We start from the raw sequence: 27,960 nt of genomic DNA on the forward strand, positions 1-27,960 counted from the left end.
CCATGAACCGTCGTCGGTGGTATCCTGGCATAAGAGTTTATATAGACTAAGCCAACCTGTCAGCACATCACATGGAAGCTGACACACGAGTGGAGTATAATCTAACCCGATAGAGCAGTGAGAGAGATGTAGTAGAAAAAAGGTATTGGCCACAGCAGTTGTGGCAAGAGAGGACGACGGAAGAAGAAAGAAGGAAGAAGAGAGCTGAGAAAGAAGAAAAGAATCGTTCTTGAAGCAAGCGTACCCGTCCACGGGTGATCCTCCAGACCGGTGTAGGTGAGCAGATCTTCCTCCATACAGATGGCTATCTGAAGAATATAGTGGCTAGATCCCTAGGACCCTAGAAGCCGTTAGCTTCCGAGGATACCCACTTGTCCTCCACATATAGAATCCTAGGACTATATAGAAACCACAACTAGTAAGGACCTGCCAGCATGGATTATAAAGGCCGTTGCCAGTGCCAGAGTGCTGGGTAGACTAGGCAGAACAGGGTGGTGATCGCGCCTCGTATTTGTCAACAGGGACACGCATGTTGTTGCGGTTGTAACCCATCTCCAGAAGTGTCTAACCTGGAGCTGTCATCGCAGACGGTTTGATAAAAAGGTAGAGATAGATGATGTGAATGGGGGGTCATTCGAGTGAAAAACAAGAGATAGTAGATGCATGTGGGATGTGGGATATGATGTTCAGGCAGGGGATCAAGGCATCAAACTTTCTAGTTCAGACAGAATTTGTTCCCTTACATTTCATTGTCCATCTGTTTGAGCAATCCTCAGTGGATAGACCGGTTATTAGCTGCTCCTCTGTCTTCTGTTTACAATTGTAAAAGGGCTGTATCGGAATGAGCGATTATTACATATTCTTACCTCCTCACATACCGACATAATGTCTTCACATATGATGATGAAGCTAGATTTTTGTATATGGGTTGAAGTTTTAGTAAATACTGGGGATGAACAGCTGTTTCTATTAAGTACATACATGTAGTATGCTGCTGATGCGAGAACCTCAATCTGCCAATCCCCATATCATGGCTCAGGAGAATTGGCGTGACGGGTCTTTCGCTTCTTATTCGTGCCAGCCTTGGCTTTGGTGGTTGAGCCACCTCTCTTGCCTTTACTTTGCGAAACAGAGGCTTCTTGTCCCTCTCCATTCCCGCTAGCTGACTCGCCATCCACTGAGGTTCCACCTGTCTGAGCTTCATGGCGTAGTCGACTAAATGCCTTTTCCATGCGGCTAGGTCCACCTGTACGAGCACGAGGCGCAAATGCACCCGCGCCCTGTGGACCTTGCATGAATTGTGTGATGTTGGACTGTGTGCCTTCCTGGTCTCGCCGATTCATGTCGCGAATGACCGGTACCAGGACTTCATCCGTCCGCTCTTGGCTCCAGCCGATTGTGGTCATGAGGAAGGTTCGCAACCCGTTCAAATCAGGAACACCCCATTGGAATTGGGAAGGGTCGTCGTCAACCGCGGGTTCCAGGTATGCCTCGTCAACTTTGGTATCAGGGAATGAAGGAGGCAAGAAAATCTTAGATGCCTTCTTTCTAAATTTCTTCCGGAAGGCAAGGTGAGCATCTTCTGCATTATTCGTACCCATTTGCAAATCACTCCACCAATCGCGGAACTCTTCAAGGTTGGAAAACTCGGTGAGTATCTCTAGGGCTGTGACTGGACCAATCCCGGGAATGCCCTCTGTGTAATCGCTGCCCAACAGATGGGCAAGGCTAATAAGCTTCTGTCGATGGAGGGCATACTCTTTCTCCAAGTCAGAGGTCAAGTAGCACTCGACGAATTTACTTTGATTGAACATGTTTTTGTAGACTCGCGTTCCCCCAAAGAGGAAGATATCACTGTCATCCGTGACAATCCCGTCCACAAGGCCCAGCGAGACCAATTTAGCGCACTGCGCTTCAGCTTCCATAGGTGCGGTGATATAGGGCAATCCGAAGAGCGTCAAGAGCTGTTGACACTCATTGATCATAATAGTAGTCACCTCGTCGGCATCGCGACGCTCATTTCTCTGCTGAGACCGTAGTTGCTTCAGTTCTTGCTCGTAGTCAAAGGCTTCCTGGTTAGGAGCAGCAAAATTGAGAGTATTGGCAAATCGCACATGCTCCTCGCCCTCAGCTGCAAGCTGCTTGAACAGCTCTTCATCCTCCGGGTCACTGTAGTCGGCTTGGTTCTGCACGAAATCTTCCACTCGGTCGACCTCTTCGAAGAGCTGAGGCTGGGGCTGGGCCTTTTGATGGGATACAACAGTGATCTCGGGGCCTTGGTTAGGCAGCTGAGGGACAACATCTTCAAAGTCTGGTGAAGGAGAATTTTCGCTGCGTGAAGATCGCTCATCAAGCGCGGGCACTTGATCCTGAATTTGTGTTCCAGGGGGCCCAAACACCGTTTGATCAATATTCCTATTGATCGGAGCTGGAGCTAGTTCACTCAAAGACTTCTCATCCATACTTGTAGAAATCTCATTGTAAACCTTTTCAATGTCTTCCACTTGAAAGACTTGTTTGGGGTCCTCCTCCTCCTCCTCCTCCTCCTCCTCTTCCTTCTCCTCCTCTAGATCAACGACTTCCTTAGTGGCGGAAATTTCATCAACGTCGATAATATCCGGCGAGCGACGATTGGAGAGGAACAGATGATCTGGCGCCGCAGATCGCTCATCCTTTTCAGGATCTTCAATGGGATCAACGATGAATCCCGCATCCAAGGGCTCACCAACAAACCATGGAGGAAGTGGGTCTGTCTGTTTTGGTTTCTTTGTAGGCTCCTTCACGAAACCCCCAGCATTTTCACCAACCTCGGCAACTTTATCATTATCTTTTGTGACCTTCGTGAGTTTGATGGATTCAAAAGGGAGAGGACCACCGAATGGATTTGGTGCATATGAGGCTTTCTTCAAGACCTTTGTTCTCGCCATGGCAGCAGCAAAGTCCATTCCATCATCGCTCTCGGACTCAAGATCTGGCACCATCTCATAAGATGGAGCTGGTTCGACCGGTCGACGAATGGGTATATCAGGCATATCATCGTCGTCGACTCTATCTGGTTGTAAGGAAAGGGCAATAGCTCGTTCGAGGTCATCGTCGTCGCCATAAAAATAATCATCAGTGTCGTTGTCTTGTTGCTGTGCGCCAATATTTCCCTCGGCTTCAACAAAAAGTGAATCATCTTCAGCCTCTTGTACATGATGTTCATTCTCTGGCCGTCGCTTTGCAGCATGACGCGATTCTTGTATAGCCCTTCTCATGTCTAAGTTTTCGTCCGTTTCAAGTTGAAGCGAGCGGTCGAATACACCCTCTTGAAGGAAAGGAAGTTTGGGAAGTCGGTTCAGACCTTCAATTGGAACGTCCTCAAACTCATCTTCGTCCGACACCTCATCCTCATCAGACAGTATCTCAGGTCGATCTAGATCGATGGGCTTTTCTTCGTGGCCTTCCCTGTTGCCCACAACACCTAGGACCCAGCCACCTTCATGTTCGCGATCCTTGACAAGCACGTATTCCCTGCCACGTTCTCCTGCGATGCGCTGTCCAGATTTGTAGAATGCTTCGTCTCCGTTCATGCCGTTTATATTCATTAATCGTTGCGTAAGGTCATTACGTTCTGCGACACGGTCGATTTGAAACCTCGAGAATGCCATGCGGTCCGGAAACATGGTATCTAGCTGCTCTTTCGAATAGCCCATTCGAAGTCGGCTTCTTAGCCTCGCTGCATTCAAGATGTTGTAGCGATCAGTGGGGGGCAGACTAAGGAAAAACATGCTGTCGAAGTCGATCTTGGAAAAATCATAAAGATTGATATCTTGACCCTGGTGGAAATGTCTAGCATACTCCTCCAGTTCCTCTTGGGACATGATGCGTGGATCGTTTGGTGCTCCCATATCTTGAAGCGAGACATCTAGGTTAGGAAGGTGGTACGCATCCTTCTTCTTGAACTTGCGACTTTGTTGCTTTTCTGTCTCTGTCATAAAAGCCTCTTCTGCATAGACCGGAGCATCTGGCACCTCTTCCTCCTCTTGTCTCTGGGTCTTATTGCGTCGACGAGCGTCCTCTTCCTCGGCACTGCGTTGCATTTGTACGGCAAGCAACTTTCCCGCGGTCCTCGCAGCATCTTCCCTGTGACCCTCGCGCTTCTTCTTTCGGCCAGCGATTGTCTGTCTTTTCATGACCGGGGCCCCGCCATCGAAGACGAAGACGGGCCGGATCCCGAAATACAGCAGCTTGCATATGCGGCGAAAGAATCCAACGACGTGAGAATTTCGGAGTGCATTGCCTTCTTTATCTCGCACCGCTTTCAGGAACTGATAGATCCAGATCGACGCGTCGACAGCTAGTCGTTTCTTGTTAAGCGTTTCGAGTTTGATGGGGCGAGCGCAGGGCTGCACGACCGTCCAGAGGCCGGTGACACCCATGGCTAGTCAAAGGGGTATCAGATCATGAGTCTTTCTTAGGGAGATCTGGCATTTTAGAGAGGATCAACATGTAGCGAGAGAGCTGCTTGCAGGTAGCTAATTAGCGAAAGACTTCTCGGGCAGGTGACGTGAGCCCCGAGCCCCGAGCGTCATTCCGCTCCCGCGCCTCGATCGCGAGATCACGTGTGTAATATAACCATTTGTGGACTAGTGTCAGCGTTATGTAATCACATCGGGGAAATCATCGAAAAAGTAGTGGGCTTTTTTTGGCGTTTGGTGGGATGTACACTTTTATCTGAGGCAATTGAGACATTCAGTGTATTTCTTTCTCTGCTTAATGTGCGTAGAAGTTGGCAATGTCTCTATCAATCGAGGTCAGTGTTGCCATATCTGTAGTCAAAACGCTGTCCCGCTGACTCAAATTGCAGCATATTGATGCTTTTCTCCCTATAACAGCGTTGAAGACGTTTGTATTGGGTGATAGACGATTCATCTTTCAAAGCCAAGGCACACTCTTCCGGGTGGTTGATGAATCCAGCGGTGTTGTCAATGCCCAAGTCCAGATATTCAAAAGAAACAATATCCATGGTTTCATTACTTTGAATCAACGACCACTGGATCATGATTCAAGCCATGTCCAAATAATCGTCTGGGGTGGTCGTTCAGTGCGAGCGGTCAACTTCTTCCTGGTCTCTGACAATGAAGTCACGTTGTCAACCTCTAGTGCTGAGTTCACTGCTCCAGATTGGATCATGAGTGGGTGCGCAGCTGCTCCAGGTGGCCATTACGGGGCATTTTTGATCACCTCGAACAATGCACTCCTGAGCCTCGAAGTGCTTGACAGTGAGATTCCCGGGATAGATACCATATCCATTTATCAGCTGGCCACAAGTGTAAAGTCTATCCTTTACTCCGCCGATGTGATTGCGCTGTCTTCCTCCCATGTCCTCATTGCCGCTGGTACCGTCTTCGGAGAAATTATCGTGTGGTCTTGTTTCTTGAATAAAAATGGATCACACAAAGCTAATGCAGTCGGCTCCATTCACCATTTCTTCACGGGGCATGACGGATCAATATTCGGTGTCCGCATCTCTCCCCAGATCCCTTCTTTGAATGGAGGCCAGTCTGGTAGGATTTTGGCCAGCTGCAGTGACGATAGAACTGTCAGAATTTGGGATATATCAGATTGTGAGCACAAAACAGCCCAAGATCCCTCTGCATACTCCACAGACGGATTTGAATTGCGAAGCACAGGCTTTGGTCCTGTTGAGGCAGGCGAGGAGAGCGTTGGTTCTGAGTCATGTGTGGTCCAGGCATTTGCTCACACGGCTCGCATTTGGGGTGTCTATTTCAGGGCCATAAAAAATAATGACCAAACTCATATGGGGTTGGTTTCTCGTGGAGAGGACTGCACCTGCGTTTTGTGGGACCTAAGCTGGCACTCCTCATCCGCCGGGACGACTGAATATCAGCTCAGTCAGACTTCTTCAATACAAACACATATTGGAAAGCACATTTGGTCTCTGGATCTTTGCAGAATTGGCTCTGAGACCGTGGTTTACACCGGAGGTGCCGATGGTGCATTGAAAAGTTTCCCCATCAAAGAAAATGACGGTGAACATCTGGGCAATGGCCCTGGTGCTTCTTTCCAGCAATCACCTACCTTGCAAGTAAAGGCGAAGAAGCAGGACCCGACAGCTGACGGATCGAAAGCCTTTGCATTTGTCGCCCAAGACTGCCTTCTTCGTACCTCTACACAAGGTCGGATCCAGCTTGGGTATCCCAATCAAACAGAGGAGACTGCCATTAATTGGGAGACACTATGCGAAACACCTGACCTTGCTTCTTTTGGCGTGATCACTGCTTTGCCCCAGATGGGTTTAGCATTGATCGGTAATTCCCGAGGATTCATTCGACTCTATAATCACGCGACGAAATCTGTCACCAGCATCACAGACGTTGGCAACAGACCCCTTGGATTATTCTTCCTTCAGACTCACTCTTCCAAGATGGATACCGCGAATTCTTCCAAAAAAATCACCTTCCTTGTCTGTTATCCTACCGGAGAAGAAATAACACTCGTCTCCGTCTCCGACTGGAACAGCGATCATCCCAATGCTGAAATAGCCACCTTTAACCTACCATCCTCATTTGTGGTTTGCAGTGCGTCTTTCATCTTCGATGGCCAATACTTGATTATAGGATCAAAATTCGGCGCTCTTGCTATATACAACACCTCCAAGGCTGAGCCCTTAATGGTCAACCGACGTGTTCATGGCCGAGAATTTGTCAATCATATTAGCGTCGTGACATCTGCTACTACGAGTGATACCACAAAATCGGACTTTGTATTAACCTGTGGGCGAGACGGAACTTACTGTCTCCACGAATTGCAGCTTTGTGGGAACGGAACAGATGCTGTGTCGATACAGACAGTGCACCGTACAGCATCTATGACCGGTGGGAACATCGAAGGCGCCTATTTCGATAACGCGACCGGCGATTTCATGTTGTACGGATTCAGATCTCAAAATTTCGTCCTGCGCAACGAGTCGAAGTTGACGGATATCGTATCCATTGCTTCAGGCGGCTTTCGCCGAGGCTGGGACTTCATCCCAGGAGACAAAAATTACAATGCTTTGTTCACGTGGAAAGACGGAGATTCTTTAATGACTACTCGCGTACGAGCTGGTGCTAGTACTTTGCTTCGAGCTGGAGGTCACGGACGGGAAATCAAAGCGATGGATGTTTTTAATCCTACCGGTGGAGATCGGCCTCTTTTTGCGACTGGTGGAGAGGACACTACTGTTCGTCTTTTCACACCGACCTCCTCATTGTCTGCTAGTCCGTGGGGTAGCTTTGAGTGTCTGCGCGTCTTGGATACGCACAAGTCTGGGATTCAGCAAGTTACCTGGTCGAAGGATGGAAGATATATATTCACCAGTGCTGCATACGAAGAGTTTTTCGTGTGGAGAGTCCGCACCATTCCCATATTCGGCATTGCTACGAAATTGATGGCTGCCAGTCCGAAGGACGACGAAAATTCAGATCTCCGGATACCTAGTTTCGATTTGCTGGAAGTAGAGGAAGTTGACGGAGAGCTGGGTTTCCTCCTGTGCCTTGCTCTTTCCAACTCCGTTTTCAAGGTAAGGGTAGTTCTTTCCTTCAAATACCCCGGCCGGTACTAACGTACTTGCAGATCTTCCACCTTTCACCATCTAATGGAGGTCAATTCACTCTCCTGGCTCGTGGAAAATACATGACCAACTGTTTGACCCAAGCCCACTTTTTGGTCACGAGCTCTTCCGTGAGCCTTATCACCGCAGCGACTGATGGCTACTTCACACTCTGGGATCTAACACGCACACTTGAACCATTTTATACAATCACACAATCCACCTTGAGGGCCAAGCACCCCTTTGATGGCTCTTCCAGTTCACCAGAAAACATCACATGCGAAAGTCGATATCAGATTCATTCCAACAGCATCAAGGGGATGGAACTAGTTCCTATCTCAGACACAGCCACTGTTGTTGTGGCTGGAGGTGATGATAACTCTCTCTCCGTGTCCCTCCTACGGACAAACCCATCTGAAACCGGCACAAATGCACAGGTAGCTACGGTTTCTATCCCCGATGCTCACGCTGCGGCAGTTACCACGGTCAAAGTACTCAATCAGCAAACCTCTCGTGACGTTACGTCAAATACAGAATCCATTAAAATCACCGTGGCATCCTCTGGCAACGACCACCGAGTCAAAATCTGGTCAATCGCTGTGGACCCTACACAGCCTGGCACGCAGGGCATTATCGTGGGATTTCTACTGGATACATACAGCTCCGTGGCTGATATATCAATACTGGGGCTTGTCCATGGGCCCGGAAATGGCCTCCCCGCAGAGGGTCAAGTGCCTGGCCCGGAGAGAAACCAGTCGCGATTGGTTGTATGCGGTGTGGGCATGGAGATGTTTGCTGCCGAATCGGATCGAGCCTTATCTGCATGATGCCGATTCGATGTCGGATGTATATAAGACTTCAATACAACAATATGAACATAGATGATACCATGCGAGACTACAGATTCGGGCAAGAGGAAGACAGTAGGGAACTACTCGGGTAAGAGGAAGAGAAGTAAATTAGGGCATGGGTTCTAGCTGCATGATGGATCCGTCACACGACTGGACAATATAGTATCTTGGGGTATTCGTCAACTCCAACGAACTACTCAGCTCCTCTGAACTAAGGAAATAGCTTGATTATTCCAATAATACTCCATATCTACCCCGCAGTTTCGGGGAGTCCGCCGTATTTTGTACTAATATGGATGAGGCGGAACGACCCCCATTTGAAGAAATGACTGACAAAACCGCTTAATTAAATGATATAGTCTCGGGTTTATTAATTTATTCGTCTCAGCTCTAGGGCTTGTGTATTTGGAGTAGACTAAAACGAAAACAGCACTTCCAAGACGGGATAGGTACATCCATGGATGTATATAAGGAAAGAACTATGAACGTGTGATTATTTTCTTCCAACAGACTACACCAGGCATTGCATATATTCCTCATCATGAAGTATCTCATTAGTATGATCACCGGCGCTGGGTTGGCTGCTGCTGCTCCCTTGCAATCTCGCGCTACAAACAGTTATTTCTTTACATTGTGGGTGATAGATTGTGTCCTCTATTCATCGTCCATTGGGAAAGGAACTAAGAAGCATCCCCAGTGGTGATTCCTACACCATGACTAGTTTCGACGTCGGTGGCACGCAGCCAACTGCTGGCAACCCGATGGGGAACCCAGCACTGGGTGGGTTTTGTTCGCTCTCTATCAAGCCGGCTTGACTGATTAGAAACAACAGGTACCGGAACAACCACTGGCGGCGTCAACTGGGTGGGATACCTGACTACTGTGGACAATGCCTCACTAGTCCTCAGCTATAACCTCGCTGTTGGAGGAGCGTCCCTCGACAATTCCCTTGTCAGTACCAATACGAAGGAAGATATGGTAACGCAAGTAGCCAGCTTCGAGACAGCATATAGTAAGAAGCCTGATACTGCACCATGGACTTCAGAAAACGCAGTTTTTGGATTGTGGATTGGAATTAATGAGTATGGTCCCCTGGGTCCCTATTAACGACAAGACTAACTCTTCAATTTACAGCATTGGTTGGGCTTGGTCAAGCAACGATGCCAGTGTCCTGATTCCAAAGATCATGGCCCAATATAAGGCTCAAGCTGAAAAGATCTATGCAAATGGTGGACGGAAGTTCCTCTTCCTCAATGTCCCGCCTACAAGCCGATCTCCCCAGATCGCTGATCAAGGGACAACCGTTGCGGCAGGCCACGCTAAGTGGCTCGCGGCTTTCAACGCTGCCCTTAAAACAATGGTCAATGAATTCATTGCAGACAACAGTGGCGTACGTTTTGGTCTCTGATTATATATATGATTTTGCACAACTAACCTAGCTGCAGACTACAACCGTTCTCTACGATACCTTCGCCTTCATGAACAAAGTCCTCGATGCACCTATCAAATATGGATTCACCGATGCTAGTTGTGTCAATGACGATGGTGCCACCTGTGTCTGGTGGAATTCCTATCACCCAGGTCATGCTTACCACAAGCTGCAGGCGGCGGATATGAAAAAGCACATGCACTCTCTCGGTGCTTGGTAGGATGATGGGGATGGTCCAGGGGAGGAGTATCTGCCGGACTAAGAGTGGTAAGTTTCAAGTTTCAAATATTTGATGGGTATTAGCTAGCCTGTTTGTTTTTCAGTGAATATCAAGATTGTTGAGTGCCATGGTTCCTGTTTCAGCTTGCAATCAACTTGCCACGCTTACTTTACCCACATATTTGGTTTTCTGTCTTTATCAATTATTACAGCGTATGTTTAAAACAAATCTGTTCTTGGTTTAGTAGAAATAATTAACTACGCTGAAGTATTCATGGATGTTACACCCCACAACCCCCTGCATGTCAGAAATGCCGATCGATGCCTGAAGCGCCACGGGCTTGCAAAATATCAAGGCCCTCGAAACAAAGCGATGCATATTTAAGCCACCTATGCCTGAAGAAAGCTTCATTGAGGCGGGGTATGGACGATGTACAGTGAATAACTCTTCATAAACACGGATCTGGCTTTTACTAGCCTGAAGACTCGGGGACATTGCCTTCTTGGCTATCCGTTTCGCATGAGGTCGCCAAGAAGGAGCATTCCTCACCATGTTGCATGATACTGTGGATCGATCCTCGTTAGTGATGGATCATTGGTGTTAGGCACCGTAATATCCGAAGTTGCTGTACGGAGTACATCCAACCTATTCGACGTCAGAAATCTACTCTAGTCCCAAGAACTGAATATTTATGAAACTCCGTGTCCTTTTCTGTCATCGACCTCTAATTTCCGGGTGACTGTATTCGTTTGGGCTATCCTGCCAGTTATTCGACGATATACGTTAATTCACTGACCAGAGAAGTATAAATGCCCAGTTCGCTCCGGCCGCTGGTATCATTTCGCATTATCATCACATCACTCTTCTTCTTTTCTGGGCTTAACCAATCCAAAGAGCTCGACTCGTCAATATGAGATTCGATCAAATTGCCCTCCTCGTCGCTGTGGCCGGATCCGCAGCAGCAGCTCCCCATGCAAAGAGAGCTTCGCCTTTTAAATGTTCGAGTCCATGAATTCAAAAGATGTTTTTGATCATCCATTGACCACATTTCTCGTATAGGGTTCGGAACAAGCGAATCCGGAGCTGAGTTCGGCGAGAATAACCTTCCTGGTGTCTGGGTGAGTGGGCCAAACATATATGTCTTCGGAGAATCCCAACTGATAAAGATCGGGATAGGGAACCGATTATATCTTCCCCGATGCTAGCACCATCCAAACATTGATTGGAAAAGGAATGAACATCTTCCGGGTGGACTTCAGGATGGAACGGCTGGTACCGAACTCCATGACAGGCGGGTTTGACGATGCCTATCTAAAAAATCTGACCGCGGTATGTTGTCACATAACTACCCAAATGGCAACAAGCGGATACTGATCTAGTGGCAGACGGTCAAAGCCATCACTGATGCAGGATCCCACGCCGTGCTTGATCCGCATAACTATGGAAGATAGTAAGTGTTCTATCAAACTAACGAGCGAATGAATCGAAGCTTATGAGTGTACACAGCAACGGCGAGATCATGTCGAGCGCCTCCGACTTCCAGACATTCTGGAAGAACGTCGCAGGCGAATTTGCTTCGAATGAGCTAGTCATTTTCGATACAAGTTAGTACTCCCAAGCCTCTAGTCGCACGACAGGCCTGTTGTTAACCACATCCTGCACAGACAACGAGTACCACGACATGGACCAAGACCTCGTCCTGAAGCTCAACCAGGCAGCCATTGACGGCATCCGCGCAGCGGGGGCAACAAGCCAATACATCTTCGTCGAGGGCAACTCTTGGACCGGCGCGTGGACCTGGGTCAACGTGAACGACAATCTGAAGGACCTGACCGATCCCCAAAACAAGATCGTCTACGAGATGCACCAGTACCTCGACTCGGACGGATCAGGCACAAGCGGGACATGTGTGTCGACGACGATTGGAAAAGAGCGCGTGACGGCCGCGACACAGTGGCTGAAGGATAACAACAAGGTTGGGGTTATCGGCGAATTTGCCGGTGGTGTGAATGACGATTGCAAGACGGCGATTACAGGCATGCTTGATTATCTGGGTGACAACTCAGACGTCTGGCTCGGAGCATTGTGGTGGGCTGCCGGACCTTGGTGGGGTGATTATATCTTTAGCATGGAGCCTACCACTGGGCTGGCGTACACGGGTATGTTGTCGACGCTTGAGCCATATTTGGTGTAAACACTCTCGATCGAGGCAACATACATATGTTGTACATAGTCCATATGTAGCATGTGAGTTATCAAGTTCGGTTGCCGCAAATTTGGAAAAAAAAGTTTTTCGTGACGAATGCATGCTTTTCCAAAAAGGTATTAAAGAAAAAAGAGTAAAATTTCCAATGATGGCCATATCTCATGTATCACTTGTGGACATATGAGAGGTGTTGTCGATCAGCGCATGGTTTTGCCCAAAAAAGATCTCGTAACATTTAAGCTGCGGTAGGTTCCAAGGTTCGCGGCGGGGGGTTATCCCAGGTTCAGAGAAGTTTATCTGAAAATAGTAAATATAGAACAAGGCATCACCATTTTAGTGGATTCTGCCCCTGTACAGAGACAGCGGAGAGTGGAATGGTACAGGACAGGGCGGGATACGGGAGATAATGCCAAGAGAAAAATAGAGGAGCCTGGCATCTATCCCGTACAACGGTACTCCTACCCAGGCTTACGCAGTCTTGAGGCGGAGAGGGAAAATTTGAAAATGATCCACAAGGCTGATCAGAGAAAGGGTGACGAGGCTCGGATTTGGAGGACCACCTGTTTTGGCCACTGGAGTGATGATCCTGGGGCGGTCAGAACCATGGATATGACGAAGTTTTGATAGATTGAATTTTGTACCTACGGTAGGTATGTACGCTATATCTGTGTGATTTAGGGGTATTTGAGATAGTAGAATCTGCTTATAATGTTTAGGAGACTATGAGCTGCATATAAGCAAAGCTATATCTCCAAATTGTAGTTTCTTCTAACTGATCTGACTGTGTTAATTGTGTGGATTGTAGGAATAAACAGATGAAGGATCATGCCAGACCCAAATAGGACTAGCCCAAGTCACAAATAGAAGCAAACGTGGCCCTGGCGACGTGACCGCTCAGCCTCTGATTGGTCCGCTGATCCTGCGCCTCCTTCCATGGGAGGCTGGAGTTTCTTTTTAGTTTGAGGCTGTGCGTAACCAGGGTTGTACGTTGTTTACTCTATGTTCATGCAGTTATATTAAAGTCTTCCCCCCATCTCAGCTCTCCACTTCTCATCCATCTTTCACCCTTTTTTCTTCTCTATATCCCTATCTTTATATCAATACACCTCATTCATTATGGGGAAAGCCGGTCGCGTTGCGTGTATCTTCACGCCCTATGTCTTGACCATTGCGTCATTAATCTGCATCATTATGGTGGGATTGGGTTGCACAAAAGCCAGTTCTTCTACTTTGAACAATTTATACTTCATTCGTGTAAGTGATCAAAGATCCCACATGATTACTGCACCTGCTAATGCCATTTTATAGCTCGACCTCTCAAACATAAGTGAAGCATCGGGAGTTACATCAGAAATCACAGATCGCCTTGCCGAGGCCGGTATCACTTCCGTCACTGCGGAAGAGGTCTCGGCGACCATCAAGACGTTCCAGGACGATGCCAACATCGCTGATTTCTACGACATTGGTCTCTGGGGTTACTGCGAGGGAAATTCTACCAACGGCAAGGATACCGTCTCCACCTGCACAGACCCCAAGGCCGAGTTCTACTTCAGCCCATCTTCAATCCTGGGCATGAGCGAGTCCCAGCTTGAGAAGGAGCTCGGCAGCGGCGTGAAGAAAACCATGAACATTTACAAGGCCGTCTCCAAATGGATGTTCATTGCCTACCTAGTCGCCTTTATTGCCACCTGCGCCCAGGTCCTGCTTGGTATCTTCGCCATCTTCAGCCGCTGGGGCAGCTGTGTCACCACTATCGTCTCGATTGTTTCGTTCCTCTTCACTCTCGGCGCATCGCTCACCTCGAGCATCATGTTCTCCATCGCAAAGGGCTCCCTCGGCACAGCCCTCAAGGTCTATGGTGTCGAGGTAGACCTGGGCAAGAACATCTACGTCGCTACTTGGCTCGCGGTCGCTTTCTCTCTGGGAGCCACCATCTTCTGGATGTTCAGCACCTGCTGCTGCTCCGGCCGCTCGCCCTACAGCCACAAGGACCGCCACAACACCCGCGGCAGCATCACTGCAGAGAAGGCTCCCTACACCTATGAGCCCATCGGTGCCGCCCACCCTCCCTTCGGTTCTCAGCAGCCCCATGCTCCCCAGCACGGTTACAGCACCTCCTACCCTCCTCCCCCCACCCACAAAAATGATATCCCCATGACCCACAACAACCAGCAGGCAAGCGCCTACGAGCCCTTCCGTCATGCCTAAAAATATTGCGGGCTTTTTATGACTTTTCTGAAGCGATTTTAGACTGGCTATATCAAGGCGTTCTCGTGGTATTTTGCATGCTTTAATGTCCATGTCCTTTTCCTGAATTTTTGATGATCATCATGCCATTTTGCATAGCGAGGCTATGGTCTCCATGGGAGGAAACATTTGCATTTTTGTATATTTCTTCGATCCTCCACGGAGGAATCATTAGTATCTATCTGCCTGCAAATCGATCCAATAAAAAATCCATCTACGAACAACAGCTGGCTCTTCAATATCTCCAATTTCGTAGAACCTAATTTTTCCAATCAGTGCATGACAACATAAACCGCCAACAACCAAAAAACTCCAAATCTCTAAATCCCTCAGTCCCCAATCCCACTCCTACTGACGTAGTTTGTATGTACGGAGTATGTATATCGTAGATAGTGATAGTTCCTCTAGCCTCGCAAACTCATCCTACCCCACGAGGCTCCTTTCTTCTCTGTGGGTACAAATAGCTCAAACACCATCGTGAAATGAGACAGTGGCCCTTGCGAGCCTCGGGGGCCTCAGGGGCCAAATCTAGGATCTGCAGCAAGGCCTGAGCCTGGTGGATTGCTGCCGATCTCTACTTCGATATCTTTGCACCGATGCTTGATGCTGTCAGAGGCGTTGGGGCCCCACGAGGAGTTTAGGAATAAAAAAAACCGATTGGAGGAATCTTTTTGCTTTTCACATTTATGAAACACGCGTATGATTAGGATTTAGTGAATTATCATGGTTGGTACGGAGTATTGTCACTAGTGATAGAAAAGGGGTTTCAGGACTTGGGTCTTCTGGTTTAACATCTAGGGGCTAGGTTGTTAGAGATAATGTACAAAAAAAATACACAAAAGGTGAATCTGAAAAATAAGATAGTACACCATCCGATATTTTGTTTCCTTTTGCTCGAGTAAGCATGAAATGAAATGGTATCTGCCGTTATGCATACTCCTTGCCGTTGCGCTGAGCCAGCCACTGGCCGGTAAAAAAATAGAAATACAATTGTTGAATGGAAGGTGTGTGAGCAATACCATCGCTAGGGACCAGGGTTCTTCTCTTGGTTGTAGGTGGGCCGTCGAATGACCCCCTTCTCATCAGTTAGAACCCTAGCTCCACCGCGACGATGAAGTTCCTGAAGAACGTTCTGGTCTTGTCGAGCCCAGCGCTTGAACGGCGTATCGGGGTCGTCAGACCACACAGGACCTGTGGGGAATATTTTCCGAAGAGATCGGAACCAGGGTCTTCGTTGCCTTAGTGGCTCGGGCTCGGCATTATTTAGAGAACCCAGGGCCACGGGCGGCGCGGGAGAGGTAGATATGCGGCGATCGTCAGTGTCATCGCCAAGTTCAATGCTGGCAGTTTCATGGTGAGTGTCATCTGCTTCCTGTGTCTCATCAATTTCGTCCATGCCGGTTTCGGCCATGTCAACGTCGTTCGGATCAGGCGCAATGCGAATGTTATCGGTGTCGTATTGCGTTGCATCGACCATCTCTTCATCATGACTGAAGGGCATAGGCTTTTGATCATTGCTGCTCGTGATAATTTGGGAGCCAATCGGTTCATTGAAAGAATCATCTGCTTCGATTTTGACCTCCACCGAACCCGAGCCGGTGCCAGCAGAGGAGGATGGCGATGACTGCGTTGCAGTGGGCGTGTGGACATCCGGAACAGGAACATCACCAAAGGAGTGAGCATGGAGGTGTGAGAGTTTTTCGACAAGACTGGCTGTGAAGGAAGCGTTGGCCACTTCGCTTTGCATCGCTTTATCCTTGGTTACCTCGCCTTGGATTGTTACTTGATGTGGAACCGGCGGGTTTCCTAGCTCGGCACTGGTAGGTGGAACAAACTGAGAGGCGACTATGTCAACTCCGTGAGCTGTTAGGCTTCTCTTTTTGTGTTGGGGGCGTGAGAATCTCGAGCAAAAGAAATCTTCGTAATTCAGTGTCTTCGACTCTTGTGTGCGCTCTGCAAAATAGAGTGGGTATTCCTCCAGGTGTTGGATGACAAAGTCATCCCATAGAAACGATCGTTGCAGTTGGCCCTTTTGCCGCATTATCTGCAGTTTCGAGCACATCTCAGTGAAGTGAGCGAAATCACCAGAATACGGTGAATAATCATTGCAGAACTTTTCATAGATTGTCTGTGCTTCAGCGTACTTGTCTGACTTGCCGATAAAGCCCTGTCGTCGTGCTACCAACTCGATATTTGGACTGTGAGATGCCTTTTGGCCAGTATCAACACTCTCGCAGCGCGGAGGGCGTGAACATTTCGATGGTGATTCTCCGTGGGCAGCGACCCAAGTGGTGAATTCCAAAGGGGACAATTCCGGCAATTGCGAGGCTCCGTCGAGGGAAAAGGGTCCTCTCGAAGAATCTTGGCTTGGTTCATGAAGTTGAGACATAGGCAGCGAGTGACAGCTGGCATGAGGAAAATATGATGGGTCGTCTGAGGGGTCTAAATGGAAGATAGATGACCCACGCTGTCGTTGAACAGGTCTCGATGAATCCAAAACAACGTCCGAGGACGACTGGACTGTGGCCTGTGAGGGTGCATGTACGCTGCTCGTCTGCGTACATAGCACATCTACGCACAGTGATTGATCTTCCAATAGCGGCAAAGATGGATTTGGTGCCTCCTGGGATAAGTCACTGTGTCCGTGGCTATCTTGCGAGCGGTAGGTATTGAGAATTCGAGACGAGGGGGATGTCTTGGCGGCCTGAGAACATGGCTGTTGAGAGCTCGGGAGCTGAAATCCAGCTCTCTGTTTGATTTGCTTCTCGGGATTTAGACGTGTGGCATAGACTGCAGGTGTCTCCACCACTTGGATGGTGCCCCCTACAAATCTTGGAAGCGACGGCCCCGAGCTAGTAAGTTCCTGCTCAGGTTGACTGCTTAATGGAAGGCTTCCACCTAGAGCGAAAGGAACATATGTTTCCATCTCTGGCTCGTCACTCTCATCCCCACTTGATTCAATAAGCAATTCGGATTTAAATGAGGGGATTTCCGCGGGTGGTTCATAATTAGAATCTTCCTGTGTTGGACTTGGGGGTTGGTCATTGGCCACATCGAGCGATTTTGAAGCGTTGGGCTTTGGGGATGGGCCATCGCTAGGATCGTGGTCCAAAGACACTGGGTTTCTCGGTTTTGTCGTTACTTCCTCGGGAGATGGAGAACATTGTTGGTCTGCTGTGTTGATATCGTCGTTTGACGAGACGATATCCTCCTGCCTTGGATGAGAAGGAGCACTGCAAGAGCCGTTCACCACGCCCACAACGCCACCTTCTGCAGATCGATCAACGCTATGTTGAGTACCGCTTGGCGTAGGAGTTTTTCTGATAGGCCTTCTGTATCTTGGGGGAGAAGCGGTGTCCCGTGGAAGAATATCTCGAGCAGGGGCCCTATTGGGGGACGGAGACCATGGTATGGGAGATGTATAGGGATCTTGCGGGGTCGGGGTAAGGGCACGTTCAGATACTTGATCCTCTTCTTCTACTTCTTCTTCTTCTTGTGCTTCTTCCGCCAAATGTTGTCTTCTTCGTGCAATGTTGTTCCACTTCGTCAAAAGATGAGGTGGTACATGGCATAGAGGTGCAGATACACCAGGGTCCTGAGGGATCCATTTGAGCCCCTCCAACAGGTCTGCCTGATCTTTTGGAATATCAACTTCGCCAAAAGGTATTTTGATCATTCCTTCCCATGGATTTGTCACGGATGGGCACACGCTGTCCGTTTTGGTGCTTATGATCTGGACCGTAGGAAGTGACGGCACAGGCTTGTTTTGCACTTTCTCGGATTCAGCTGGGTCCGCCGGCATCACCTCCCCAGCATCAATACGCTGTCGCTTTTTGGAGGGTGATGTATTTGGACGTTGCGGGCCTTGCGAACCAAGGTCATCATCGTGAGCTGCTTGCGACGGCGCATCTGTACTGCCACGATGTCTTTTCTTCGAAAACTGCTGGTTGTCCCCCGTTCCAACAGTATGAGTCCGGCCATGATCATCCGGCTCATTTGGAGGTTGCGCAATCCGATCCCTACACTCCGCTATGAGGTTGTCCACCTCTTGTTCGATATAAGACGGAGTGGGGGTGTCGTTCGTTTGAATAGGATTAGAACGCGCGAGCAATCCCAGAAGATCCGATGACCCATTGAGGGAAACGCGATTGGTCATCAGATTACCCTTCGGTGCGCCATAGCGCATATCAGTTGGAGGTTGGGAGAATAGCAACTGTGATAACGAATTATTTTCGGAATGATTGGGTGGCATAGTTTGATCACGCTGAGAAACAAATGAGTCGGTCAATCCTGGATTTGTTTGACCATTGGAGCCAGCATGCCCTCGGGTCTTTTGGATTTTCTCGCATGCCATAGTCATCAGGGTTCTGATAGATGGCGTCTTCTTGAGCTTTGGTTTCGGCACATCCCCTTTTGAGACCGCATTCTGATGGATGGTAAAGCGATTGACGTGAAGGCAGACATCCGGGGCGGATGCTGAGTATGTAAAAATAAGCTTGATATCGGAAAGTTCAACTAGGTGCCTGGGGCCCCCTTTGATCGACGGTGGGCAGGGTGATGTTGCTCCCTGTGCGTCCGGCGAGTCACGTAAAATAATCGCATCGATCTGGTTCTTTGAGTCTGTAAATGTGGCGCAATGACTGTTCTCTCCTTGTCCCCACTAACAGACAAAAGACATACAGTTAGCAACACTTCTTTTTTTCATTCTTGCATTCGCTAGAGATATTTTACCGATACAACAACGGCTGTCTTCAGTGTGGGCCTGCGGATACTGAAGCTGAGGCATCCATCAATATCCTCCACCTGGACTTCATCTTGATCATTTTGACCGAGGTAAAATGAGAGACATTGGTCGGCCAAAGCTGCGATCCAGGGACTTACTGGATTCATCGTGCGAATCCAGCCTTGTAGTCAACGTGGTACACAGCATATAGGTCATAGCTGGTAAGAGTAAGCAGTGGGCATGAGATGTTTGTAGCCCTGGCGTTTGTAGAAAAAGAGGTCGCACCGTATCAAAAACCTTGGAACCCACCTGCCCAGGTGCACCACTCAACCGCGTCTTATCGATTGCGACCTGCTCGGGAGACGCGCCTAGCTTACTCAGCACCACCACGTCATTCAAAGTGCGGAGGGCAAAGGACCTATTCTTTTTTTTAAAAGACGTTTCTTTGATCTGCTTTTATCAGCCCTTCGATCCTCTTCCTTCTTCCAAACTCGCCAAACCCGAGACCCTCCCGCAGTTCTGCCCCGATGACCGGCTATCGACGGTGCCTGTATCTTGTGCGGAGATGATCTGAGACCTTTCTGCCTAACTTGGCCATGGATTCTCAGCAGTCTCAGGACTCACGCAGTCCGTCTGTGTCTTCCAACTCGCTTCCTCTTGGTCGACGCGGATCACGCAGCTCTATGGCCACGACTCAGACCGAACGAGAATCGATGAATGCAGCTCTGGATAACTACCATAATGCAGCGTATCAGTCCGAGTCCCTCACTCTCTTCAACGAATTTACTAGTCCGCCAGCTCCAGCTGCTACATCGGATGAGAAAGGACTGTCCGATGAATTACAAGGTGGACTAAGCGGTCTGTATAGTCGCTTTAGGACTTCCGTCGGGGGGTGAGGGATATTGTCAGCGGTGGCGGAAAGTCTACAGACAAAAATACGACAGAAACTCCTGCAGTCAAGAGTCTTGTGTCGGAGCGTTCGATGGCAAAACCAGTCTCCGACCTGGCTACAAGCTCCGCTGATTATGCGCCATCACAGCCCAACTCGTCACAAGGATCAAGGCTCCACTCGCCTGTTGTGCCAGACTCTCACACTAATCAAGATCTTGTACAACAATCCAACTTAGGAAAGAGATCAAGAATATCCTCCAAAAGTGGCAGCATATCTTCCAAGGCCTCCGTGTCACCGTCCCCTGGAATCAAGCCCAGTATCGCACCATTAACGAAAGCCACTGGTAGCGCCATTGTGGCAGATCCTACAGTCACTCAGCTTCATGTGAATGTACTCGGGAAACCCGACCGATCAAGAAGCAGCTCCGTTAATGGCCCCTTCCAGGGGAGCGCCTTCCAGGGAATCCATAATGCAGAATCGACAAGTAGCGGCAACAAGGAAGGCCCTATGGATCTTTCCATGAGTCAATCATCCACTTCATCAAGCCAGAACCATTCTAGTTCGCCGATTTCGTCTGCAAAGGTGCATGACAGCCATCATGAGGAATTCAATCCCAAAGACTCACACTTCTCAGCAACTCATACTCCAGACAACCAGTCTCGGAAGTCCATCTCTACTCTAGATCAACAAAAGCTGCCCGAAAACTTTACTCTGTCAGCTAACATGCGAGATGTTAAGCAATCTGAGCCAGTTCAGGATCATATACCTCAGCACCCGGGAGAAAGATCAAAGCCACGAACATCTTTCCCTTCTGATGAACCGAAAGCTTCAGTTTCTGCGTCAAATAGTTTATCAAAGATTTCCTCTCATGATTCAGTACCGTACAATGCTGAAAACCTCCCAACCAACATGGAGACAGCTATTCCTCGTGACAGCGCCAACTCCAATGAGGCTTCAAAGGTTACAGCCCCTGGCAGACCCAATGAAGAGTCAACGTCTGCAATCCGAGCAGCGCGACTGCCTGGCTACGTGATTTCACGGGCCTCCACGGCCGAAACTACCACAACGGTCTCTTCATTGCCTCCTTTGAACACCGATCTCGATCGGGCTACTGGTCAATCTCTACAAGCCAGGCGCCAACCTCCCGCTGGGGGCGACGGTGTTTTGTCGCAGCTAAGGAGTAAGCTGCTGAGCAGGGATTTTTGGATGCGGGATGAGAATGCCAAAGACTGCTTTCATTGCGGAGAACCTTTCACAACATTTCGCAGAAAACACCACTGTCGAACCTGTGGTCAAATCTTTGATTCGAAATGCACTCTGCTTATTTCGGGAACTCGGTTCGGACAACCTGGGAGTATTCGGGTTTGCAAACCCTGCGAGAAGATGATCAATGCGCACGATGATGATTCATCTGAATTCTCCGATAGCGAGCAGAGCCCCATGGTGGCCAATCCCCGGGTTTCCGAATTCAGCTGGACCAATACTGGGCGGGCATCTGCGGATGACGATGATTCATCTTCGGTTGTATCTCAATCGATCGATCACGTTCTAAGAACGCCAACGATGGCCATACCAGCCACACGACGTGCTGGAGAGGGACATAACCGCCGCTCGGAAATTCTTGAAATCGATTCTGATCGCCCTCTAGCACGACCTACCTCTTCGCGCTCTCTGCGTTCCTCGCTGGGTGGAAGACCACACTCCATCAGTCACAAACGTCACCACTCTCGTCAGCAGTATATTCGGGGCTTCAAGCCATATCATGAAGATCGAGCTCCCTTCCAACGCCGACATCCAGATGACATAGACGCTGAATCCCGGCTCCCCGCCTTTCATAAAGATAATATCATTGACCCTGACCTTGCTCAATACCTCTCGGATGACGCATCCAGTGGAGATGAGCAACCTAGTCTCTTGTCTGCAGTCTCTGAGGGCGCTCTGTCCAAGAGTGGGGGCGAAAATGAGAGGGCATCCTTTGGTGGGCTTCTCGCTGCCATGAAAAAGGGCAGATCTGCTTTTGGAGACCGGAGTAGTCCCAGTATGAATCGCGATGCGGACGAAGCCAGTATCACCAGTTCAAGAGCCGTGAATCTCCCTCGTTTTTCTCGTCGTCGAAACTTGAGTGTTACTAGCAGTTATCAACCGCGCCATTCACCCAGGACATCAAAGGACAATATGCTCTCTCATGACAACTCAGTACCAGTCATATCTTTACCCGAGAGCGTAAAGCAGGGCGGGTTCAAGATGACTCGGAGTTCATCAATGAGGGGCACTGATGCACCACCGGTGGAATTGAACAAAGCCAGTCTGGAACACGTACGAAAGCTTCTCCATCAACTACTTGTAGAATCTGCTGTGCCAAATGGCGACAGCTGGGAAAACGCCCTGATGCCAGTACTCTTGAAAGCAGCAGACGAGGTCGATCCAGATGTCCAAAAAGGAGATGATATGGACATTCGACACTACGTCAAATTGAAGAAGATTCCGGGTGGCCGGCCTAGTGACACTTCTTATGTATCGGGACTCGTTTTCACCAAAAATTTGGCCCTGAAAGGCATGTCACGAAACATTTTACGTCCAAATATCTTGATCATCACATTTCCTCTTGAATACGCTCGTCAACAACAACATTTCATGAGTCTCGAACCTGTCATTCGACAAGAGCGTGAGTTTCTAGAGAACTTGGTCAGTCGGATCTCAGCATTGCGTCCAAACCTGCTGTTGGTCGAGAAAACTGTTTCTGGCCTGGCTCTTGGCCTCCTCGAGCAAGCTGGAATTGCCACTGCATACAACGTGAAGCCATCTGTTCTCGAGGCTGTGTCGAGATGCACACAGACTAGAATTATGACATCTATGGACAAGCTATTGACGACCACATTGCATAGTGAATGCAGCAGTTTCGACGTGAAAACCTATGTTCATAATGGTCGAAAGAAAACATATATGTACATCTCCGGCTGTCCGAAAGAGCTCGGGTGTACCATCATCTTGCGCGGAGGAGATGAACAAGTCCTCGGGAATGTCAAAAGGATCACTGAGTTCATGATCTACGTTGTGTACAATCTCCGCCTAGAAACAAATCTTATGCGAGATGAATTCGGGAGAATATCAACCTCACCGACGGAAGAATCAACAATTGTGCCCGACAAAGACAGCAAATTCAACTCGCAGATTATCACTCACGAAGGCGACACACATCTAGTCGACCCAGGTACTGTTCAGCAGGGAACAAACGAGAAGCGTGGTGATATCTCTGATAGCCAAATTCTCGTTGATGCCGATTCTGCAAAAGTTCCAGACAACATTCCAATGCCGACGTACTATAACGATATGGTTAATGATTACGAGACAAAGATTTTGTCAGCCTCTCCTTTCGTGAAATTCGAGGCTCCGTATCTCCTGACGCGTGCGCGGGAAATGGAACGCAGACTTTCGTATTTGAAGTCTCTTCGTGATCAAGACCGCAACTCTGATCAGACCACCGATGAAAAGGTCAAACCGCAGAAATTTGTCCTCATCACCCCGGAAATGGTCCATCAATCACCGCAAGATGCGCCGGCAAAAGTCAAGGAAGTATTGCGAGCTGCGCATGAAGCCGAGTACGATCGGGCGCTCTATCACCATCAAACCCAAAAACGCCAGTGGGAAGCCTATGTGGCGGGGAATCCCAACATGTTTGACCCTTATGCACATCAGAATCTGGTCATTCTCTACAGTCTCGTGTGCACAACAACATCAGTCCCCTGCTCAGGGCCAGATACCTTTGCCCTGGAGTTCTACAATGAACATGGAGATGACACTATCTTCGAGTCTGACCTCACAATTGGGCAGTATGTCGAGGACCTTTGTCACACAGCAAATTCTGTATGCACCGTCAACGGCTGCGAGAAGCGCATGTTCGAACACCACCGCCAGTACGTCCATGGCGAGGCTCAGATCAGCGTCCTGGTCCAGCCTTATCCTTCTAAGCTCCGTGGGCTCCACAATACCGTGCTGATGTGGAGCTGTTGCAAAGTTTGCGGCAATGAAACTCAGGTCATGCCTATGTCGGCGAGCACATGGAAATATTCGTTCGGAAAATACTTAGAGCTGTCTTTCTGGGGCAGACACTTGCTTGCTCGTACTGGAGGTTGCTCTCATGATCTGCGGCGGGATTACCTCCACTATTTTGGCTACAGGGATCTTGCTTTGCGAGTCCAATATGACCCTATTCGTCTTCTCGAAATTATCGTTCCACGGCCTCGTGTCACTTGGAAGGTGGATAACGATCTGAAGCTGAGGAACGAAGTATATTTACGTACCGAGCAACGTCTCGGCAAATTTATGGCGTCTGTTCAAGATCGATTGAAAAGCATCAATGTCGAGAGTGTTGTTCCCGAGCTGCTGGAGAGCTGCAAAACGGAAATCGAGACTTTGATCAAGAAGGCTCATGAAGACCATAGCTCTTTGGTCCGGCACTTACAAGACAAATACACAAGTTCTCGCTACTGGGAGATCATACCGCTGAATGAGGTCCTCCGTGCAGTTCAAGAAAAGGTTGTCGAATGGGACATGACATTTGCCGACTTTGAAATGAACTTTTTCCCATCTGAGAAGGATATCAAGCATATGGCAACGCTGCAACTCAAGAAGATCTTCCTCGACAAAGATGCAACATCAGTTTCTACAGATGATGCCCTTCAAACTCCTACGGATGTTGAAGATGAAAACAACCAGGCAGTTGACAGACCACGGATGATGCGACGCATGACCCTTTCGCCGGAAAAGGCACAGAATGTACTGGTCTCGGTTGTCGAGGAGCACGCTGGCAAAATGCACCGCGAGGAACTCCAAGAAGTCAAGTTGCCCTCGCCTCCAGCGTCGGCCGAGGAAGCAACTTTTTCAGTCGATGGAGCCGGAACAAGGTCCTCTCCCCAGGATGAGGCTGTCTCACAAGAAGAAGTCCGTCATCTCGACTTGGCTGTTCCTACTGGTCAATCGGAACGTAGCTCCGTCGGCCATGCTGGCATTTCGAATCAATCTCCCATCAACACTGATCTTCCTGTGATGATCCCCGGCGACGGATCATCGGAATCACCACCACCGGAAATTTCTGAGATTCCCGATCAAGGAACCAAGAATGGAACCGAAGAGAGCGGGGCTGATATTCCAAGTACCCCAGTACGTCGGCCTTCAGCGATACCGAGACCTACCGAGCCAGCCTTTCGAAGGACCAGTAAGGTACGGTCTCCTCCGCTTTTGCGTACCCAGTCTCAGCCAGCCATTCTACCACGATCATCTCACAGCATTCAACTTCCAGTGTTGAAAATGGCGTTCACTAACCCAATCGATCCGGAAAAACCTGCACCCCAATCACCAACAAAGTCATCGGATAGAAAGCTGAGCGATCGTTTGGGCTTGAGTTCCCTCAAGAGTGCCCGATTTGCATCGGGTCACTCGCTTATTCCACGGTCTGCTCAAGGTAAAAAGGGAATATCGCAGGTTTCTCATCTCGCCAGGCATTTTGAACAATTGAGTCGTGAGTTCGAAAAGGAGAGACAGCGCGAAAGACGCCAACGCGCTGCCAAGGGCACTCAGTCCCGAGCATTCCCATTAGCGTCCTCGAAGCCCATCGTGGAGGTCTATCGAAATGTACGAGAAGCTGTTGAAGAACGTGAACCACCGGTTGATAGTGATGAATCTTTGCCCTCGGCTCCACGGATCCCAATGGACGACATGAGTCACAAGAGCGATGAACTTACGCATGACCATATAACTCATCATGAGCCCTCTCTGTCAAATGTTTCTCCTCCAGGGCCCATGGAAGTAGAAAGTGCACTCTGTCCTGACAATCAACTATTGTCTGGTGGCGAAGCAGATGATCACCAAAGTGATGAGGATCAAAACATGGTTGAAGATCTACATCCGGTAGACTCCCATGAAGAGACCAAACACTCACCAGAGGACGATTCAATTGATTTCAAAGAACTCCCTAAACATGAGCGCACCACGCTTTTGAAAATGCTGACGAACTTCTGGTCTGAACGTTCCGCAAGTGGGTGGGCGTCTCTTGACTATCCACTCAGTGTCATGGATCATGTCTTTGCTGATTGCAATATCATTGTTCGCGAGGATGAACCAAGCTCTTTGGTAGCGTTCGCTTTGGACTCTTCCGACTACAAAGAAAAACTTTCAAGCATTCAACAGCGGTTTGACGAGATGGAAAAACACAAACCAGACGCCGGAGATGACATCGAGGCTGCGAAGGAAGCACGGGTCGAGCATGCTCTCTTGCGACCTACGGGCACACACCTCAAGTATCAATTCCAAGAAGGTCAGGCCAAGATGCTGTGCAAAGTGTTCTATGCCGAGCAGTTTGATGCTCTGCGTAAAAAGTGTGGTGTGGCAGATCGAATCGTCGAGTCGTTGTCTCGGTGCGCAAAGTGGGACTCAAAGGGTGGCAAGACAAAATCGTTGTTCCTAAAAACCCTTGACGACCGGTTCATTCTCAAGTCACTTTCACCGATTGAGACGCAGGCTTTCCTCAAATTTGCCCCAGCCTATTTCCAAATCATGTCCGAAGCCCTGTTCCATGAACTCCCTTCCGCAATCGCCAAGATGTTCGGCTTTTACCAAGTCATCATCAAGAACCCAGTCACAGGAACAGAGTTCAATTGGTTCTTGTTGCTAATGGAGAACTTGTTCTACGACCGTGTCCCTACGCGCATCTTCGACCTGAAAGGCTCAATGCGAAACCGCAAAGTAGAAAGCACTGGTGAACGGGACGAGGTTCTCTTGGACGAAAACATGGTGGATTTCATCTATGAGACACCTCTCTTTGCCCGCGAGCACTCAAAGAAGCTTCTTGGCCAAAGTGTATGGAACGACACACTCTTCTTGGGTCGCCAAGATGTCATGGACTACTCGCTCATGATCGCCATCGATGAAAGCCGCAACGAACTGGTGGTAGGTATCATTGACTGCATTCGCACCTACACCTGGGACAAAAAACTCGAGTCCTGGATCAAGGACAAAGGATTTGGAGGCGGTGGCCGCAATCGACCAACGGTCACAAGTCCCAGGGAATACAAGGGCCGTTTCCGTGAGGCAATGGCCAGATACGTGCTTCAAGCTCCAAGGTTAGTTGATATATCTTGTCTCGTGTGCGACTGAATACTGACTTGGTTTAGCTGCTGGCATCAATTTCAACCAAATGCAATGTATCGCTATGAGAACCAGACCACTGACTTTGAGACCATTGATGGGAACGGGTTTGTGGAGGACTCTGGTTACTAATGGCTTCTTGGTTGACAGTCTTCATTTTGATCTGCGGCCATGAACGACTTACATTAATGATTTACGACCTGATGAATTTGCATGAAGAGGCGGCAGCGTAGCGTGATGCTTTCATTTGTTGCGAATTTCTTATTATCATGACTTTACATTGCCTCGTTCAAGACATTCATTTCATACCAGCATTTTCATAGCCAGTCCCGGGTCATTTTCGTTTACTCGATGAGATCATGTCAGTTTCCAATATATGTCTCTGTAAACCGCTTCGTATTTACGCTATGAGAAGCCATATTTATAGGTCTTGTGGCTGCAAGCACTAGCTGCGAGAGAGAGGAGAGAGAAGGAAGAGTTATGATTTATTCAATCTAGCAAAAGCAGGGGGTTATCTATACCCTGAAACTGACAAACAAGCTCAGTCTGCAAGCAAGCAAGGCATGTAGAAACAGGCATCCATGGGAGATGGGATCATCCAACAATAGGTCGTGTTGTATGCTATATATTAATCTATTCCAAGCTTTTATAC

General features: G+C 48.8%; 7 protein-coding genes across 7 annotated transcripts; 5 read left to right on the forward strand and 2 right to left on the reverse strand.

Annotated features, from left to right (window-relative positions):
• Positions 1-1,028: 1,028 nt before the first annotated feature.
• N7471_004404 (ssDNA endodeoxyribonuclease RAD2) lies at positions 1,029-4,421 on the reverse strand (the record flags this gene model as incomplete). The annotated part of the gene is made up of 1 exon (XM_057277123.1): positions 1,029-4,421. The coding sequence occupies one exon, from the start codon at positions 4,419-4,421 to the stop codon at positions 1,029-1,031; it is 3,393 nt and encodes a 1,130-aa protein (XP_057136733.1).
• Positions 4,422-4,777: 356 nt separating this feature from the next.
• On the forward strand, positions 4,778-8,424 carry N7471_004405 (tRNA (34-2'-O)-methyltransferase regulator RTT10; the record flags this gene model as incomplete). The annotated part of the gene is made up of 3 exons (XM_057277124.1): positions 4,778-4,795; positions 4,850-7,567; positions 7,621-8,424. 3 exons carry the CDS (start codon positions 4,778-4,780, stop codon positions 8,422-8,424), a joined length of 3,540 nt encoding a protein of 1,179 aa, XP_057136734.1.
• Positions 8,425-8,989: 565 nt separating this feature from the next.
• Positions 8,990-10,097, forward strand: N7471_004406 (SGNH/GDSL hydrolase family protein; the record flags this gene model as incomplete). Its single annotated transcript, XM_057277125.1, has 5 exons — positions 8,990-9,081; positions 9,146-9,228; positions 9,281-9,530; positions 9,583-9,838; positions 9,894-10,097. 5 exons carry the CDS (start codon positions 8,990-8,992, stop codon positions 10,095-10,097), a joined length of 885 nt encoding a protein of 294 aa, XP_057136735.1.
• Positions 10,098-11,007: 910 nt separating this feature from the next.
• Positions 11,008-12,291, forward strand: N7471_004407 (glycoside hydrolase family 5 protein; the record flags this gene model as incomplete). The annotated part of the gene is made up of 6 exons (XM_057277126.1): positions 11,008-11,095; positions 11,157-11,215; positions 11,274-11,426; positions 11,483-11,547; positions 11,604-11,701; positions 11,762-12,291. 6 exons carry the CDS (start codon positions 11,008-11,010, stop codon positions 12,289-12,291), a joined length of 993 nt encoding a protein of 330 aa, XP_057136736.1.
• Positions 12,292-13,419: 1,128 nt separating this feature from the next.
• Positions 13,420-14,511, forward strand: N7471_004408 (SUR7/PalI family protein; the record flags this gene model as incomplete). The annotated part of the gene is made up of 2 exons (XM_057277127.1): positions 13,420-13,557; positions 13,612-14,511. The coding sequence occupies 2 exons, from the start codon at positions 13,420-13,422 to the stop codon at positions 14,509-14,511; spliced, it is 1,038 nt and encodes a 345-aa protein (XP_057136737.1).
• A 1,063-nt stretch (positions 14,512-15,574) lies between these two features.
• Positions 15,575-19,440, reverse strand: N7471_004409 (uncharacterized protein; the record flags this gene model as incomplete). The annotated part of the gene is made up of 2 exons (XM_057277128.1): positions 15,575-19,210; positions 19,282-19,440. 2 exons carry the CDS (start codon positions 19,438-19,440, stop codon positions 15,575-15,577), a joined length of 3,795 nt encoding a protein of 1,264 aa, XP_057136738.1.
• Positions 19,441-19,869: 429 nt separating this feature from the next.
• On the forward strand, positions 19,870-27,440 carry N7471_004410 (1-phosphatidylinositol-3-phosphate 5-kinase FAB1; the record flags this gene model as incomplete). The annotated part of the gene is made up of 3 exons (XM_057277129.1): positions 19,870-20,131; positions 20,230-27,283; positions 27,335-27,440. 3 exons carry the CDS (start codon positions 19,870-19,872, stop codon positions 27,438-27,440), a joined length of 7,422 nt encoding a protein of 2,473 aa, XP_057136739.1.
• Positions 27,441-27,960: the final 520 nt, after the last annotated feature.

The sequence above is a fragment of the Penicillium samsonianum genome (genome assembly GCF_028829775.1).
Source record: "Penicillium samsonianum strain IBT 33392 chromosome Unknown utg000003l_segment0_segment0, whole genome shotgun sequence".
NCBI classification, from domain to species: domain Eukaryota; kingdom Fungi; phylum Ascomycota; class Eurotiomycetes; order Eurotiales; family Aspergillaceae; genus Penicillium; species Penicillium samsonianum.